The sequence below is a fragment of the Diorhabda sublineata genome, chromosome X, assembly GCF_026230105.1.
Source record: "Diorhabda sublineata isolate icDioSubl1.1 chromosome X, icDioSubl1.1, whole genome shotgun sequence".
In the NCBI taxonomy this organism is placed as follows: domain Eukaryota; kingdom Metazoa; phylum Arthropoda; class Insecta; order Coleoptera; family Chrysomelidae; genus Diorhabda; species Diorhabda sublineata.
This window is the reverse complement of record NC_079485.1, coordinates 37692100-37711664: the sequence shown is the minus strand read 5'-3', so window position 1 is coordinate 37711664 and position 19565 is coordinate 37692100. Positions and strand designations below refer to the sequence as shown.

At 31.5% G+C, this 19565-nt stretch overlaps 1 protein-coding gene across 1 annotated transcript in view; it reads right to left on the bottom strand.

Annotated features, from left to right (window-relative positions):
• The window catches only part of LOC130451090 (ras-specific guanine nucleotide-releasing factor 2-like), a 56773-nt gene extending 38163 nt beyond the window's left edge, over nucleotides 1-18610 (bottom strand). Inside the window, exons 1-2 of the mRNA XM_056789886.1 lie at nucleotides 18532-18610; nucleotides 9365-9541 (exon numbers count right to left, since the gene is read on the bottom strand). Coding sequence (XP_056645864.1) covers nucleotides 9365-9523 — 159 coding nt within the window. The 5' untranslated portion in view covers nucleotides 9524-9541; nucleotides 18532-18610. The remainder of the gene's footprint in view (nucleotides 1-9364; nucleotides 9542-18531) is intronic.
• Between the last annotated feature and the right edge of the window lie 955 nt (nucleotides 18611-19565).

The window sequence follows — 19565 nt, the reverse complement described above, 5'->3', positions numbered from 1 at the left end:
ACTGTCACTGGCCATTTGATTAATTTCTCAATTATGATATTCTGACGTTCAAATGAAATACCAAAGGTATGTTTAAGCACTGAATCCTGAATTAGTTCCTACTTGTGTTGATATGACAGCGCGCAATTCCCATAGGTAATCCAGTTAAATTGTAATCCATATTATTGGTTTGGCTCGGAGCGACGACAACGTAGCATATGAAATCCATTTATTTTGAACTTGATTAGTTCAGATTATACTTCAGATCACTTATATTTACAAAAGTGTTGGAATGCTTCATTCCAGATTCTCATATAATTTTTTGAAAATTAAAGTTACAACCCACGCATCTTTTTTCAAATGTACTTTAGATTGCTTCAGAAAATCAACTTCCTTGATAAACATTCCACTCAACCACCAATAACGTATCTTAAATGAATTTGAATAAAAGGAAAGCAGATTTCAGTACCTAACACAAACAACAGATGCCCATGAAAAATGAGACACTCAGTACCAGACGGGCGAAATTCATACAAACAAGCTTATATGAAACTAGACGATGAAACTTATATGTAGACGTGGAAACCATATAGGGTTTCAAAAAAAGCTTGTTGTTGTGAATTTATATAATAAAGAAAAATGATCCCACTACCCGTGACACAAAGCCGAAACGCGCAAAAATATTTTGAGATTAAAGTTTTCCCAAACAAAATTCTAAAAAGTTAATATTTTTTTATCTTTAATATATAGATAGATATAAGTATTGGAGAGTTGTATGATAGCAATACTGAACTTTGCGAGATCCTATTGTAGGGCATTTTTTATATTGTGGTAATGTGAATTGTCAGTAAAGTCCACTGCGAGAGAAAATTAGTGCATTTACACAAGTTAACTCCAGAAAATAAGCCAATTTTGTTCTCATAAAGAAAAATTATAGTGACTTTCTTTTAGGAGAGCAGTTCAAAACACCACTCTATGTCTCATATCTTCCATATAGTTAAATTCTCTTGTTTTCAATAATGAGTAGCAACACAGCACTCTGACGAAGGGATTTAAGATGTTCACTTTATTTAATTTCATTTTGTTTCTGACATGGACGAAAAGTACACCCATTCTCACATCCATCAAAAAGATTTGTCTGATTACAGAGCTACGGAAACCAGTATCGAAGGGCCAACGATAAGCCATAGCTCATGCACGGGAAAATACATTCATACCAAATGCTTTGGTTATTTCCACATTAAAAAGCAAGTCGGATAATTTTCATGACATAAGCTTTATCAGTTACAAAAATGTTAAGTTGAATATATGCTAAGGAACTTTTTAATAGTATTTCTTTTGTCTTTCTAATGGATGCAAATTTACGTGGTGCGACGACTTACTTCTTTTTCAAAACTTGACACATTTTCAGGTATGAATGTGAACGAATGTTTCAACGTTCTATATTTGATAAAATAATAAATATGTGCAAATCAATCAAAAAATTTTAATACCTATTTGCTTTAAGATGTACGCTCGACTGATGCATCCGAACATTTATTTAAGTTTTCAAAATGTAATATGTATATAGTCAGAAAAATAAATATGATTATCTTATTTTCAGGACTTTCTATTAAAAATATATTCTCTTGGTAAAATTTATCATCAGTGCGTTTTTCGGTTCTTTGCGTGCGCATTTCATAATCAAAATGAAATTAGACAAGTACAGATATTTTTTTTCGTCTACATTACAATAAATTATTTCGCCACCTCTCTGATTGATGCAATTAATAAATCTCATCATATAAAAACATTATACTTACCCATTTTTAAATTTTCATCAATATCAAACTAGTGGATTGTGCCATTGAATTGACCGATCGATGTTAAGTTGGTACATCCGAAGTTTCTTACGGATTTTATATTCTTGCATGTTTGTTTTATGTTTTTAAATTGTTTTTCTACCTCAGTTAAAAATGCATGGCTTAGTTTAATTAGATTCATCTAAAAAACAAAAATGTATCTCACTATAGCATTACAGTTTTTTCAGCGACAATTTCTTGCAGAGTTAAAAAAGACCATGCCTTTCAACTACCTTGTAGTAAAGAAATACAATGTACAATGCAACAATTCAAATGAGTCATAATTATATTAGCATAAAAATCAAATTGGAAAATAGTCATATGACTGATAAACATAATAGAAAATGGGATAGAAAATAACCGAAATGTGATAGCTTAAATGACAACGTCAAAGTGAATGAAACTTTTGCATAAAAATAAACTTACTTCTTCGTTTTTTTATAGCTAAGCTACTTAGTTTCACTACTGATAGACTGAGAGCTGTTGTCGACTTCTTCTCACTGACTGATGTCTCAGCCATTTAAGCCGATTTTTCTTTTGCACGAAACATGTATGTATTTTTTGATTTAAAAAAAACGCCACATAATTTTACGACTTGCACGAATATAATCACTGCAACTACTTTTTAATATAAATATATAGATACCAAATTGAATTCATTTTGTATGTACGTATGTTGATATTTGATTGTATACCTTTTTTGAATAAAAGGGCTAAAATTACTGATAGTTATTTTGAAATGGGAGAATTCCAAAATTTTTACGCCTTACTAATAGTCTATGATCTCATCGGCGCCGGATCAAATGAAGGTCACAACGGTAATTATATTTATATTGGCTATCTATCTATCGTATTATTTTTTAAATGAATGAATATTTTCACAGCTTTTTAGTTAAATGTATTACATTTTCCCTATTTTTCTCAACTTTCAGTCAATAACTATATTCTTGTATGAAGGTGCGTCAAATTTTGTTTTGCTTAGTGCGTTCATAACCCATAACTGGTCCTGGATGTCATTTGTCAATTATGAAGGTATTTATTTATTTAAGTGGAATTAAATTAATGATAAATAAGAATGTATTGCATAAGCTCCTGGTTGTCTATGAGATACATATGAGTTGTCACATAAATCGTGTTAAAACCTTGTATGACTACTTTTCAAAGTAACCATTCATCTTTCCACTGTTCGAAATTGAGCTGTAGATTCCCTATACACTTTCAATTTCAAAGATACTCAGAACTCAGAACTTCCAGAAAATTAGCTCAACTTCCTAGATAACTCCCATCTCCATAAGGTGGAACGCTCTTCCAAATCCCACCTCGTCGATAATCGGTGTTGCAGGTTTTCTGCGATTATCCTATATCTTGGTGAATCAATCTACCACTCAAATGGCCGACGATAGGGAACGATGTAGCTGCAGCTACAGCTTTACCTGCCTACCCAACTACCCGCTTACCTAAATAAACAAAAAATTATACAAAAAAAAACAAACAAAAAATTATAACAAAAAAATGTCACAAATCTGAGAAGAACCGTTTTTCTTAATGTATGTTGTTTATTTCTTTTTCTTTTACACGACTCGTTCTCATTTCGCTTTCTTTTTCAGCCTATTACAGTGCAAATTTCCCGCTCTGCAGAGGAATTATTCCTAAATCACGGGCAAACATAATACATTCCCTCCTTTACATGAATCACATCCTTATCGCAACCACAAAAATCAACGAATCTCTCAATAGTCATTTGGGGAGTTGTTTTGGTTCTACACCTTCCTAAACTAAGAATTTTATTAATTAACGATATTCAAGTTTTTCCATAGTACCAAAATACTACAATACGTTAAATTTGAAAAACTGAGAATATTCGAATAGTTACATGAAACTTTACACGTGTCCAAACCAAAAAACCAAAACGGTTCATCCAATAGCGTTATGTCTCATTAAACCACGGAATAAAACATTTACGTATACGGATAATCCATTTATTTAAATATTTTAAGAACATTCTCAAGAATCGATAATATTGGCTACTTATCATCTATTTTGACTTAAATCGGCTAATCCTTTGTATAGTGATTGAGTGTAGCCACATGATAGTGGCCCTTATGTTTAACCCAAACTCGGCTGATTTAGCATTGACTTACATACTATTGAGCCCTGGATAATTTTTTGCTAAAGTATTTCAGAATATAAATTACGATTTTATAAGCGTTACTATGAGAAGAACAAATTCAAAATAAGCCGATTTCAGATTCAACATGGCGGCCCCTCTGTCTCTATCAAGCTATTGTAATTTCTCGCAGTTAATAGCGCCATCTCTTACTGAACGACAAAACTTATTGAATAGCCCGTTATAATGGCTATATTCTACTTTAAGCACAAGGCGCTAATGTCCGAAGACGATGAAGTTCCCATTCCACTAATGTAAAAAGGCCGTCAGCATTATAGGTGGGACGCATATCGAGAGTAAGCTTACATTAGGGTGGTTTAGTAAATACGTATAATTTGGATAAAATGTTTCGTATGTACTTAAAATTAGATTAACAAGAGTTTTCGTGAATTAATTGCTGCATTTTTGACAAACTCTCTACAATTCCACTCGAACGTCAGCTGGAATTGTGAGAAATGACTTACTTCGTCGCTATAGCTTGGGTTGTCTAAATTTTTTTATAAAATCTCGTTCCGACCCACCCTTTTTTGGCAAAGTGTAGAAGGTGTCAAAGACAAAACCCGCCAATAGCTACCATATATTTACAAGGTCCAGATAGCAAGGTCACTAGTTGACTAAAATGGTGAGAGCATTTCTTTTATTTGTAGTATTCCAATCAATCTTTTATTTTTTTTTTCAGCTTCCATTTCCTTGGTGAAATTCCAAGAAGTAAACCGCTTGAGGCATGAAAATCAATCAAAAAAGGGTTATTCGTTGTTTAGAGTAGGCCGATTGGAACTACGGAATCGTAACACTTTTTATCAATGAATAATTAGCATCCCCACTCTCTTTATAACGGCTCCAGCCTTTCAGGAAACTTCATACGCTTTTACGGGGAATATTGTTTTTGTTTTACCAAATCTTACGAAAATTCCATATACACGATTAGTCAAAATCTTCACGCCACCAATCTCTGTTTTCTCAATATTTTCCATCAAATCCACTCTTTCTGTTTTCGCCCATTGATATGAGACACTTTCGACTATATATCTTACCAGAAAGGCATACATCTGACAAACAGATACAAACCCAAAAGGAAAATGTTGTCCGAACTTATTTCGCTTTGAAAACCTCCTCCAAAAGCTATTGATACGGACACACTAGTCCACAACTATTCCGACACCCTTATTTTCGAATACGCCAAACAGGCTCTTGCCAAATGCTTGTATTACGCTATCGCGCTCAAATCCGTTTCAATAGAAGCAATTATCTGCTGAATTCCCTTCCAACCAAGCCGAAATTATCAGACAAGATGTTGCCACGGTTGTCCTCGATACCTCTTTTTATCTTAATAAGATGGATATCCTTCTCTATACTTCCGTTAACAAAATTTTCCCCAATGACCTCACCAAATATATGGAAAAAGAAGCTCTTATCAGTAAACTCAGACTTCATTCTGACATTAAAGCCAAATTCATTCATCGAGAAAAATCATCTCTTAATCTTCGTATATACCTCTTCCGAAAATCCATAATCCGACTACGTCACATTGTCAGTGCCATTTTCCGATTTTCTTTCACAAATGATCTTGTTAACTTCAATATTGTCTCCTTATTTGCCAATATCCCCAATGATGAAACTTCTATTTTATACACTAATCAATACATTGCTCCATATTGTCCGACACTTACAGACCACAGGCTACAACTCAAAGGTGCCCTCATAGGATCCCCTTTCTCCCCCCTCCGACCAAGTTGTTTGTTAGCATATGTTGATGACACTTTGTCATCTGGCCCCATGGAATAATTTAGATTTACATTACTAACCACATCATGTGAATGGCGTCCTGCATACAAGTCACGATGAAAGAGGAGGAAGACTCATCTCTACCATTTCTTGACGACAAGATCAAAAAAATTTCTTCATACGGTTACTCTCACTCCATCTATCGCAAACCTACTCACACCAACCGTTTTTTCAACACTCAATCCCATCATCATCCAGTTGAACTTAATTCTGTAATTGACACACTCATATTACGATCCATCCCGCTAATTGACGAATCCAGTCGGCCATCTGAAATCAGTTATTTGAAATAAATATTGTTCCAGAATGATTACAACAATTCTCAAAACTGTAGTAGAATCTACAAATTTTTATCTCCAACTCCTCTACCCTCCTCCACTGTTTTAGAAAACCAATTAAAAATGCCCCTTCCTTATATTAAAGGGGTGACAAACAGAATTTGTGGATTCTTCAAACCCCATCAGAAACTCTGCCATCTAATCAGATCTACTAAAGATGAAAATCCTTGCTCAGATTTCCCCCGTTTCTACATACGCCCGACAAATCTAAATATTTCTATCAGGGCAAAGGAATATCCAGCTTCTCATTTTCTGATATTTCCTCATAAAGGACATAATACATAATCCAAATTGCATTAACAAACTATGAAATATCATCAAGTATCAAATATATAAAAAAAAAGAATTTTTAGAAATGGCTCACATACACAAGCTATCAATGATAAAAAAACTTAAGATTAAGTAAAATTTATAGTTCTAGATTTGATGTATCAATTTTAATACCCATATGAAAATAACGGAAAAAAATTATTAATTCAACGTAATAAAATAATAGTACAATGATGTAATTGCAACTTTTTTGGATAAAATTACTTATTAATTATCTTTACTAGCCCAAATCATATAGAAAACAAAATTGCGAATTCAATTAGGTGGACACGTCAAACATAGTTTCTAACAAAAATCCATTATTTATTAAAAGATACCTCAATCAAGATTCTGTATTCACGAGAATATAAATATCAAGAGGGCTCTTAGTAGAGCTAGATAGCTCCGTTTATGTAATAATGAATAGACTATATGCTGGCCTAGCCAGACGATCGCGACCAACAAAAGCAAAACAACCATTGAACGGAATAAAGCTATAGTGAAGCAAGAAGTGCAAATATTTAGGAGTCATATTGGACAACATCATTCTTGGCAGCTCCATCTGGAAATTAAGTGCTTGAATCTCATAAAAGAAGTAAAGAGCTTTCTACATTTTTTTAAGTTACAATTAAAAGTATATCACACTTTATCTTAAATTGGAAGGAACAAATGAATCCAAAACTTCCTAGCTATTGCTACTAAGTATATAGAATTACATCTCCAAATATCGTGACAACGATATCAATATCTTTAATGGCTCGCAATAGCAAGGAGAGAGATGAAATCAGCTGACCTGTTTCGATGTCATTGAATCGAAGCCGTCCAATACCTTAAATACCTCGTACATAAACGAAATTTCATTTCAATTTATCTGTGGTTACTGCTCGACTCACTTAGCAGATGGTTTTAGGCGATGATGGCGCTAAAGAGCGTTTGCTGGACAGTACACGAACCAAATAGCAGCGCTGACCGGTGTTGTCTTCAGCTCGGCTTAGAGACTCCAACGAGAGAGTTACCAGATTTCATATTTTGAAAAATGAGTCGATATAGAGGAAAAATTAAATACCTATGGTTACATTAGTGCTAATAATTGTAATGTTCTCATAAATATATGATGATAAAACAGTTCAACAAGACTCTCAGCTCTCACCAGATCTCTCTCGGAAAACCGAAACTAAATCGATACAAAAGAAGTTGACGGAGTCAAGAACACAGGGAAAAAGAATATTAATGAAAATTTTATCATAAAATGTTTACATGGGTCCTGATAGAGGCTCTATGTATTATACAAATACCGAAGGGCACTACTAGAGCTACTGCAATTTACACAATCTAGTAATGAGGTCAGACAATATTAAGTATGCACATTACAAGTAGAATATTTAGATTAATGTTTATATATATAGAGTATTTCATATGTTTGTTCACGTTTGTTCATCCTGATTTTCAATATGACTAAATATTTTAGTAAAATAATAAACAAACTAATCGAATCGAATGGGGGATGCAATGAACATTATTCATTATAAACAGTTTTTACATATTTTAATGTGAAATAGCAGTAGTGTAATTTATTTTTATTGTATTTTGTACTCAATATACACCGTGTTTGATAATGTTTTTTTCATCATCAACGTTGGTTAAATTACATGATTTTATTGTTAAAGTTAGTATGTTTTAAAATGTATGGATTGAAATCAAATCTTGAATAGCAAACTATAATATTGTATTAATCTGTTAAATGCAATCTAATGGTGACAAATGAATCATATATAAAACATATGTTGAAACAGGCGATTTTTTACCATCATGATTAACTTTAGTTATCTCGCAAATCTTCCCAAATCTGTATAAGATAATGTCATTTACATAAAAAATATTGGAGATTTGAAAAATCGTATTAAAATGAAAACTTCATCAGGGTGGAAATGTGGGAAAGAAAAAATCCCCTTATCCATTTCGTATTTCTTTGCGGATACTACATCTCAACAAATGTCATTGTATCTTTATATGCCTAAATCCATTACCAAATATAGAAGTATTCATTACCAAAAATTTGGTAAATAATAATAATAATAATAATAATATATCTTAGAATAGAGCGAAATTTCATTTATTTTAGTTCAAAATTTCATATTTTAGGCTTAGGATTTTTTTATATAAAATATCCACATTTATTATTAAGTCACTTTATATAGGGTTTACTGAAAAGGTTGAAAATAATATTGAATATTTTTTATCGTCTATTTCTCAAAATTTGTATATTTCTAAGAATATATGTGAATATGTACACAAAAAAAACTATTATGTGAGATGATCCAATAAAAATTAATTCATTTGATAAATTCACAACTATTATCAAGGGAGGGTGTTGTAGTTCATCACTTCTTCATAAAGGGTTTCCTATTACTTTGGTCTGGTTTGGAATCGAATAACTGAAAAATCATATTTGCATAAGGCCTGCAAGTATGAATTATTCAAAGAACAGAGTTCAAAAACTATGTTCAATATTTGAAATAAAAGTATACATTTTCTGTTAATCGTTCCATACAAATTTTTTCTTGTCCAAGTTGTTACATAAAACTAAAACTATAGTAGTCTGCTCAAATTAAACGCAGGCGGATATATAAAAATTTAACATATTATATAAATTATTCTGTTGTTATGAAAATCATAGTAAGGATAAAAAAACATTTTTATGTATTTCTTCTGATATTTATACTCTTTAAAGTTCCTTGTAGTTCACTAATTGTTCTGTTTTCTTCAACTTGCCAAGCACGTCATCGTGAATTACTGTTAAAAATTAAGTAACAAATAAAAATTCATAACAAATAGTTTTTATTTAAGATCTTATAAAAGCAGATGTTTTATAAATTAAGAAAATATATCAACAAGTATCATATATAAACTATACTAGATATGTCCCGAAATTAATAATAACTTACTTGATATAGAACAAACCATCTCATCTGCCATTTGTTGCTATCACCAGATCGTTTGTGGAGATAGCCAGCTTGAGAATAATCGTAGTGAGCTCTTTCAGACAGCATAATGAGTTGGCTCTCATTCACTCGAATGGTTCTTTGCATTTTAGGACTCAACATTGCGGTAAAATAGCTTACCTGAAAAAAATGAATACATTAAAATATTTCAAGACTAGCGATCCATCCAGGCTTCGCTAGAGAGTAGAGTATATTACGCCTACATGTTTTATCCCTCGCAGTGTCCCATCAGTTAATATGGATTACATTTATATGTTATGTCTACACTATTAAAAGTATTTCACCATGCAGATATAAGTATACAAATAATCTAAGAGATTTCTGTACATACATGGCAGCGTAGCGAGAGACAACCAAGAGCGGCTAACCTTGAACTGACTTAACTAAACAAGATGCTCAATCAGATCTTATTTGGAAAATCATATTTTGTGCCGAAATTTCAGGCATCGGTGTGAAAAAAGTGCTTGAGTTTATTTTCACGTACATTAATTTAATGCGATAACCGAATTTCATCGAAATTATATGATGTAAACTATAATAATTTACATTAAATGCCAATTTATAAGTTGATGAAGATCATACTGAATACGTATTGCAAAGTAATATAGGTATTGTAATCTACTAGAGGAATATATAACAATGTTTTGTTATATTTCCAAGAGAATAGGCTATGATGAAACTCCCAGACGGCTCGACATTTTCAGATACTATCAACAATTTCCCTCATTATTCAACCAATTTAAACAAAATCTTCACCAATCGTATATCGAAACCTTCCTCATGAATCACTCTATCTAATGGTGAAATTCACATAAAAATCCGTTCAGTAATTTTTCAGTCCATTGCTGCTGAGGACTTTATAATATGTGGTACTCTAATTGCCAAACTTGAGATCTGTTTGTTAAAAGGATATGTATTTATAGTGAGTATTAGTTCAACATAGTGTTACGATATTTCTCATCTTCTATGGTCGGCTGAGTATGATACATTAAATCCTTCTACCTCATATATACAAGTCTAGACACGTCAAATCTAGCAATAACTTCCTATTGGATAGATTTCCAACAATATAAGAGCAAAACAAAAGATATCGAAATAAATATAGTCCTTGAGACTCCTTTGTTATCATAATTTTGAAAATACTATCATGATGTGTTATCTTAAATAAAAATATATGGTGCTATAACTTAAATTGAATTTTTTAACAACAAAAATAATTCCACTGAATTACATTCATTCAAATCAAAGTCAAAAAATTTCACAAAAAATTTAAAATAATAGAAGAAATTATCGTCTAGTAATCAGACTGGATATAAGAAATGTATTTCCAAATGAGTCCCTAGGATACCTGATATATAATCGAAAAACAGGTTGTGGGTCGTATGTATAACATAGATAATCAATCCTAAAACAATAGTAAAGAGATAGTATTACAAAATTATTTAATTTCTCTGCGTTCCTATTCCAAGTTATCTTAGAATTACTCAAGATAAATAACTGAACAGTTGATTTTAAAATATTTTAGTTGTTACTATTTCCATAATACTATTATATGCCACCGAGGTCATCAAAATGTAATAATATTATCTATACCAATTTGTACGTATAAAAATTGAAAATTGCGCAACTGAAAGTGATATTTCGAGTTTATACTGTAGCGGAATAGATAAAACACCAATTACTCATGTGTTCTCTTCAATACCTAGTAATTCGACCCAGCTACAACTTGTCTACTGAACGCTTGTATAAATTTATTGTGAGGTAACTACAGACCACTCATAAAACTGTAATGTCGGAAAGACGCGATCAAGGAAAAAGGTTTCCGCGGTCATAATTATGATTATATATTATGTTATGCTGATCATAATGTTTCATAATCCTGACAGCGTAAACCTTTCCGAACATTCCATTCGTGTCTATGGGAAGGATTGTTTTTCTCCAACCAAATCACCATCTTCTCTGTGATTTCACATTTCTCAAAGCTTGTCGTGACTATCAAGTCATACCCAAAGGCCTTCAACTTAAACATCACACCAAATGATCATCAATCTCTTGTATAATCTCTTATTAGAAATTCCATGTAATTTCCAGCTTCCCACTATTTTTCATCAGATCCAAGCCTTTCGTATTCACTCATTGATATGAGACTTTTGTTAGTTTATTCAAGCAGATAGTACAGCATATATCTGGCAAAAAGACCCAAACCCAAAAGGACAACTTATCCAAACTAATTTCACTTCAAAAATCTCCTCCAAAACTATTGATATGAACGCAACTATTTCGACACCTTCGAATATACCAAATAAGCTCTCGCTAAAGATTTTAACGTCCAACTGTCTGTCCAACACCTACTTAATGAAACTTTTGTCATTTGGCCCTATGGAAGAGACAGTTCTAACCTAACCTAACCAAACTTCGTGTGCATAGATGACACATAATCGATGTCAATAGAATCAAAACTATCGCCCCACTTCGTCCCTTCAAGTCCAGAATAATTCGAGAAGCTATCGAAATAGAAAAACGTCCAAACTGTCCAAACACAAAAGACGATAGCCATAGAAAGTCAACCTGGAAACATCTTCTTCATCCACTTCTTTACGATGCCACTTTTCTAAAACCCCTCGAGAAGCCGAGCCCTACATATTTATTACCCGTTCCTCCTATAATATATTTCCCACGCGTGCCAGAAACACAGAACCTTCCAATAGGTACCCTATAATTACAAGGTCCAGGTGGCTAGCTCTCCAATTTGCTCAAGACCAACAAATAGACAAAACTCAAAAATACTTTGAAGAATAATCAATACCCAGAAAATCAAATTAATGGAATCATCCAACAACGTACATATAAATTACACAATAAGAACAATATAAATCCAACTACACAAATAAATTCATGTAAAGAAAAATATACATACATAGCACTCTCCTATACATACCAACTATCAGAAAAATTGAAATACATTTTATCGAAACATAACATCAATATAAGTCATAGATCACACTACACTAAAAAACAAAACTAAAGACACTAAGAAATCAAATATTACATATTCCATACCATGTTTGAATTGTCCTAAAAATTATATAGGAATGACTACGCAATATTTAGAAAACGGAATAAATGGTCACAAATACACCAAAAATCCATCGACTGCTCTACATAAACATAATTATTCTTTTGAAAATGCTCCCAAGGAAGGAGCGAAACGTTAAGTTATATACATAAAAATGTAGTGTATAGTATTTAAAAGCAATAGGAATTAACTGAACTTCATTTTTAAAACAACTAGCTATTTGTAGGTGAACTTTTCGAAAAATTAATTAACAAAGAGACTTTTTCTACTATGTTCTATTTGAAGATGAATTCAAGTTTAATAAAAATGGTTGAGTTAACAGACAAAACTCTTCACTCTTCACTCTTATTCATCAACTAAAACCCATATCACATAGTGACACACAGTCAAACTACATGGTCATTGAATATGTGGGGAGGTACTGGTGGTGAATATTGTTATGTTTTTCTATTTCGTTCCTCTCACTATAAACTAAACTGCGCTAAACAAACTCGTTTATATATCCAAAGTTCTCAAAAATTCTAGAAAATTAAGAAACAAAACAAATAAACAAATAGACCTTCCTAGAAATTAGTTCAAAAAAACACTTTCAACAAAACATCAAAGGGGCCGCGACTTCGTCAAATATTAATATTCCATTATAACCGGACAGGACCGGTTTCATGTCGGGGATGAGTTCGTAACAATATGTAGTAGGACTATATTTGTTTAAGGTACATTTGAACGCTGATATGTATTTAGATTTTCTAGTAACCCAAATTCTCCTTTTATTGGAAGTCCAAATTCGTACATGCCAAAGGATCTGGTTTTTGCATGATGGTGCGCTTACTCACGGTAGTCAATTAATTAATGGTGAACTGAATGAGTTATTTCCTGAGAGATGAATCGGCAGAAATGATCCAGTACAGTAGGCCACCAAGATTACCAGACTCTAATGAAATGGACTCATTTTTCTAGGGTCACATTAAAAATTAAGTGTACAAAATACCTCCAACAAGGAATTTTAATTATCGCTATCAAGTATACATAGAGGTGATTGGGAGTCAATTCGAACACCTATTTTGATAATCATGATGTGTACGTATATTGTAGTGGATAAAATAGTTTTTTATTGTTTTGTTCCTATAATTTATTTGTAGAATACTTGTTTTTTTTTGTATTTGTAACTTAACAATGACAGTACCAGACAGCAATGATAAAATTTAGATATACTTACATAATCATTGTTTTGTACAAAAAAATCAAATTATCTGAGAACTAATAATTGTAGGAATAGGTGATGATTGATAAAAAAAGAAATGTGTTTGTAATACTTTTCGATACTTATATAAAATACAGGGTAATTCATTCGAAAGAACTAAGAAAATAATTTACTAGTATTTTGATTCACCCTGTTTCCAGAATAATTTTCCAATATTCACAACTCGAATTTTCTGCCCGCAACATATCTTCATTCTTGAATTTTTCTCACATTGTAGATGGTACTGAGCTTGTTACGATTTTGATAAAAAATTAGTTATAACTTCTTAAATACCCCGTAGAGCACATAACAATACTATATGATTGTAATGAGGAACTCAAGCTAATTCCAATTAAATAAAAATTTAGCTTTGATATGGCACAGAATTTGGAACACCCTATATATAATTTTAAAATGTGAAGACTAATGATAGCTATAATGTTCGGTTCTGAAATCTGTTTCCTATGCTTGTTTCCTGCCATTTCCTATGACAGTAAATTCAAATGGTATTGAATAGATCTTGAATCTACTACAAGCTTATGGTAATTTTCTTTTTGATGGAATTTCTCAAAGCATATAAAGTTTTCTTTGAGTATGGTTTTTATATTTCCATAGAGATCTATGGAAGGATTAATTTTATACAACAGGCTACTACGAAAACAGTTGTTACAAAATACTTTGCAGCTTGTACTCCCTTGTGAAAGGAACAAAAATCTGTTATTTGGGACAAAAATATTACATAAATTTATCACATATTATTCGGTTGATTCAGAGATGAAATCAGGCGCTATTCTAAAAATGACGCAACGTACATGGTTATTTCAAATAAATACATTTTCATTCGAAACAAATTCTTGGTTTCTCAAAAACCAATGGTTGATTCCAACAGAGTACCTTTTACACTACTTAAACATTTCTGAAAACGATAACTTGGTTTTCGAAGCGCGCGTCAGATTGTGTTATCGTGAGTGTTGTGTAGTGGTGGAGTAAACAGTGTGTGAACATGTATATATAATGGATATCTAATTAAAAAAAGTTATCAAGATTCAATGTTTCTAGACATTATTGAGATAAAAATATCTTTTGATATATTCACACAAAACTAATACAAGGAACATTTAAAAAACCCAAAGCAATAAGCATTTCAAGTAATAATCGATCACTAATAAGTATTGAATGATAATGCTTTTGAAATTTTTATAAATATTTCATATCAAATCATTAACTCTCATGCCTCTTCTACATTGACCCTACATTTCATAGATCCTTACCATGGAAAAAATAATCCCAATTGTTCGAATCCTATTATATTGGTCAGCACCGCAATCATGCACTAGTGAACTCGGGAAGCAATAGCATCACTTGAATCTAGAGAATATTTCTGACTAATTGAAATTTTGTAGTTTTGATCAAATTTTTTATATTTCTAAAGAGAGCAGATTAATTTGAACCTCGAGTTTCCTGGGATAAGCATAAATTAATCATTAAACCGATGCTGGGTTTAAAAATCAGAGTTCATTTCCCCGAACCACAATTTAAACTGCATCTGTTTGTTTTATACTCTGATTATGTAGATGCAGACAGCAGATTTGTATGTTGTCTTCACTGGAATTTCATTTACAATTTCTCAATTTCTACAGTACGTGACTCAATGTTACACAAATTCAAGGATTCTTGATTGGTTTTCTAATCTCTTTCAAAAATACTCTCCTTTTTATTATTTTATTTTTATACTAATTTGGAATTAACGATGTCCTTAGTACATATTATAAGCAGATAATTTCCTCGTATTATTGAACTATATAATCCACCAATTATTGGCTGAAAAGCATTTTTTATTCTCACAATTCTCTTGAGGCGCATGATTTACTGATAAAAATTCTTGTTTTAGGTGGTTGCAATGGCTATTCTATTCCCTTAGTTTTTGAAAACATCTCAAGATATCTTCAACGCTTTTTTTCGATTTCCTCATTTGAATTGTCAAGTTCGAACATTTCATAAAAGCAATCTTTATTTCCAGACTATAATTTACTATCGGAAAACTTTGAAAAAGCTTGATATTGTCAATGGTACATGGTTGAACAGAAAATTGAAACTAAATTGTCGTTATTACAATCGGTTCTTTTTAATATTTCAATAACAGTTCGGTTATGAAAATGGAAGTAAATTACAGTGGGTGAATAAAACAATTGTAAACAAGACAACAAAAAACAAAATCATTTGAAGATAAGTAAAAGCTTGAATTACATTGGGAGTCATGTAATGCTGAAATAAACTGGTGATTAAAATCGAGACACTTTTCTGTCTCGAAATATCACATATATTATAAGTATTACAATAATTACCCGAAGAATGCAAATATAACAAATATTATGATTGAGCAAAATATAGTCTCTAAAATTGATACAAAAAATTGTAGATGAATAAACAAAATCATGAAATATTATTTAAAAATTAAAGATTGGGTTTATTCTATCGACAATTATTTATAAACATATTGGCATTGACACTATAATTTGCGGAAGCTTGGAAGAAAATTATTTATAGTAACTCCAATGATTTTTCAAAAGAATCATAGAAGGTCTACTCCGATGATGTGTACATAATTTTTTGAAGTGCTGCATTAATATCAATTTCAATCTGCTGAGATGGTAAAATTTAAAAGGTTCGATATTACTTTTTTTTAATTAGAAAAGTATGCAAAGCTAGATCTCAGGATTTAGGGATCCTCAAAACGTTTATATCTAAAAATAATTAATGTTGAACTATCTTATATCCGAAAAGTAGACGAAATGTCAAGAGCATTTTCGTTATGGAACAAAACTCTTTTCAGCATCAAAAGGCAAATCAGTCTAACATTGGCCGGTTGTCATTTTCTCTTTTTCCTAAATAATAAATAAAGATACACCGTGGAAATCACAAAGCACTGTGGTCATTATCTTATTAGCCGAAAAATAAATTTTTGCCATCTAGGTAACACATTCCTTGGATGGTGTTTATTATTTCGACAGAATTTTTGTTTCTGGGGTATAGAGGTGAGCCCAAGTATTTACTATGACATATCAATGGAAAATTTCACTTGGAGATATCCAAACATTCGTTTGAATTTTGAATGCGAGCAAGATTTGGATCAGTATTAAACAATCGCGGCACTCACCGTATTTTTTTTTTATTTGACGATACCTAAGTTTAAATGCTCCGATTTTATTAACCGTTTCTTGAATAGTTACAGTAAATGACGATCTCAGATGTTAACAAGTTAAGTCGGAAACTAACAATATAATCACTGCAGTGTCAAAATTTAAAGTTATTCTTTTATTAAACAGACATTATATTAATTTCATTGTTCGACGTCCACTGGTTTCAAGTCTACTTCTAGTCTCTCATAATCGTTCCATTTCTGGAATAGATCTTCAACTCTTCATACACTTGATCCATTGTCCATTTAACTGCACTACATATCCTACAAGCTTCTCTACGCTAATTTTCGTACTATTTACAATCATTTCGTTTTTTGAATTGTATAATAATTCCAAATCTATTTCATAACTACCATTCAACATAGAGCAATTATTTTGAGTATTACCGAATAAGGTGCACTACAAAAATGATTATTTCAGCCCGGAACCGCTTAATATCCGATCGTAAAATGAATATCCTAAAGTTATCATGCAAGCAAGAAATAATTTCCGAATGTGGATGTTTTTTTCGCAAGAAAAACAACGAATTAAGGATTCAGGTGAATAGAAGGAAAATTCGAATAACTAATCAAAGCGTCCGAAAACTCTATAATTAGAAATCAAGTCATTTGTATTTGGGAACATACACAGAATATTGTTCATCGACTTTCTTATAAAGAATAAAAGGATCAACGAACAGTAATCTTCATTGCATTATTAACCTGAATTAATGATGCAATCCAGAAGTAACGGTAATAATTTTCACAAATCTAATTGCTTCCAGAGCAGATCTAATGTCATGTAACATATATCTTCTGTGATACATTCTAGATCCACATAACGCACCGTTCAATTTAGTGCTGCAGAAAATAGCAAAATTCGGCAGCATGAAACTGACCAATATAATTGGATTTAAATTATGGATTAACATAGCTTTTAAAATAAGATTTTATAAAATTGTATCGAGGTAGAAAAGGAATTTGGAATAACCACAATGATTTTACTTTAAAAAGATATAGTGTAAACATTTACTGTTTTTTTTTTTTTTAATAAAGGTTTTACTGACTTTTATTTATAGGAAATGTCAGGGTTTTTATTAAAAATGAACGTCAGGATTCACACAAGTTTTATGGATCATTATTTACTGAGCTATCGAGAATTATTAATCATCTTTCAATTATTTTCTTTGAATTGGATACATTTTTTCATTGTCTATCTAATGAAGGTAGTTTAGTAGGATTAAGTTAGCTATCGTAAAGTTTTATGTTTAATTATTCATATAAATGAGGTATTCTTTTGAGTAATGTAGTAACAATAAAAAATTGTTTGATAAATGTCAAATGTTATAAACCTCGTCTCGTTATTTGCATCACTATCTTATAGATTCGTTTTTAAATTACACAATAATTAACAATAAAAATATCAATTGGTTGAATCAAGAAATGTCAGGAACATGTGTTGGAAGTTAAAATAAACCATTCAAATACCGTATTATTAAGATGTCTTGAGTGGGTTTAGGAAGAATTCATGACATAAATAAATAATGATTTTTAATGGAAGTAACAAAATTGATGTTTATAGTTTATAAACTGCATTGAATTATAAAAAAACTTACATGTCATACGCGCCAAAAAATCTGCACATCAGTTACCGCATAAGCACGTTTCAGATATCAACTGGAAAACTGTCCTCAGGTTTTCCACAATACGAGAAAACAACTTTTCGTGCGCAGACGTACTTGTTGCACATACACACTGACAAAAATAAGATCGATAAGAGTGAGGCTCACCTCATCACGATTATTTGAGCAACAAGTATCTAGAATTCAATTTGTGTTTATAAACATTCTGAAACGATCATTACTTCCCTAGATTATTCTAAAAGGATATTTGAATGTGAAAAAATTAGTTAGCTTCAGGGTATTAGAATGATTAATAGGTAGTCAACGCACAATACATATTAACTGTCCAATAAAACTTTGCTTTGTAATTAATTTATCTTTCTCGATATTTTCTTGATAAAATAGAGGCGTGCAATAATTGAACGTACCCGAGATTTGAATTTAAAAAGTAGAAATATACTTTTTTGGAAAGATTTTAATTTAACTCGATGGCTACAACGGTTGGTAATATAACAAAGACTGAATGTTTTATAAAGCAATAAAAAATGGCAAAGAATGCTGAGTGAAATAAAATGAAATATTGAAACACGATAATGTTGAGAACTGATTCCTTTGCTCCGCTTCTGATCCACTTACAATAGAAAATTGGTGAAGATATCATGTTTATTTTCTAATATAGAGTCCATCAACGTTAAAACATTTCCCCATCGATGTTATTGTATTTTAATGCCGCACATTCGAAGAAATTGTTTAGCAGATAAATGCTCTTTAAGTTTTGGAAACAGAAGGTAAACGCCAATCTACAGAATATGGCGGATGCTCATCTAATTCCATGCATGTCGTGTTATTGCGCCTGTTGCAGTAGGGGATCTGTGACTGGGTGAGTTATTCTCATGCAAGATAACATCTTTACAGAACTTGCCCCGGGGTTTTTCTATCGACACAGATAATTTTGTAAGTAAATTGACTTAATAATCATCTGTGATTGTTATGCGTATGTGATAATGTCCTCGTTTAAAGAAAATCTC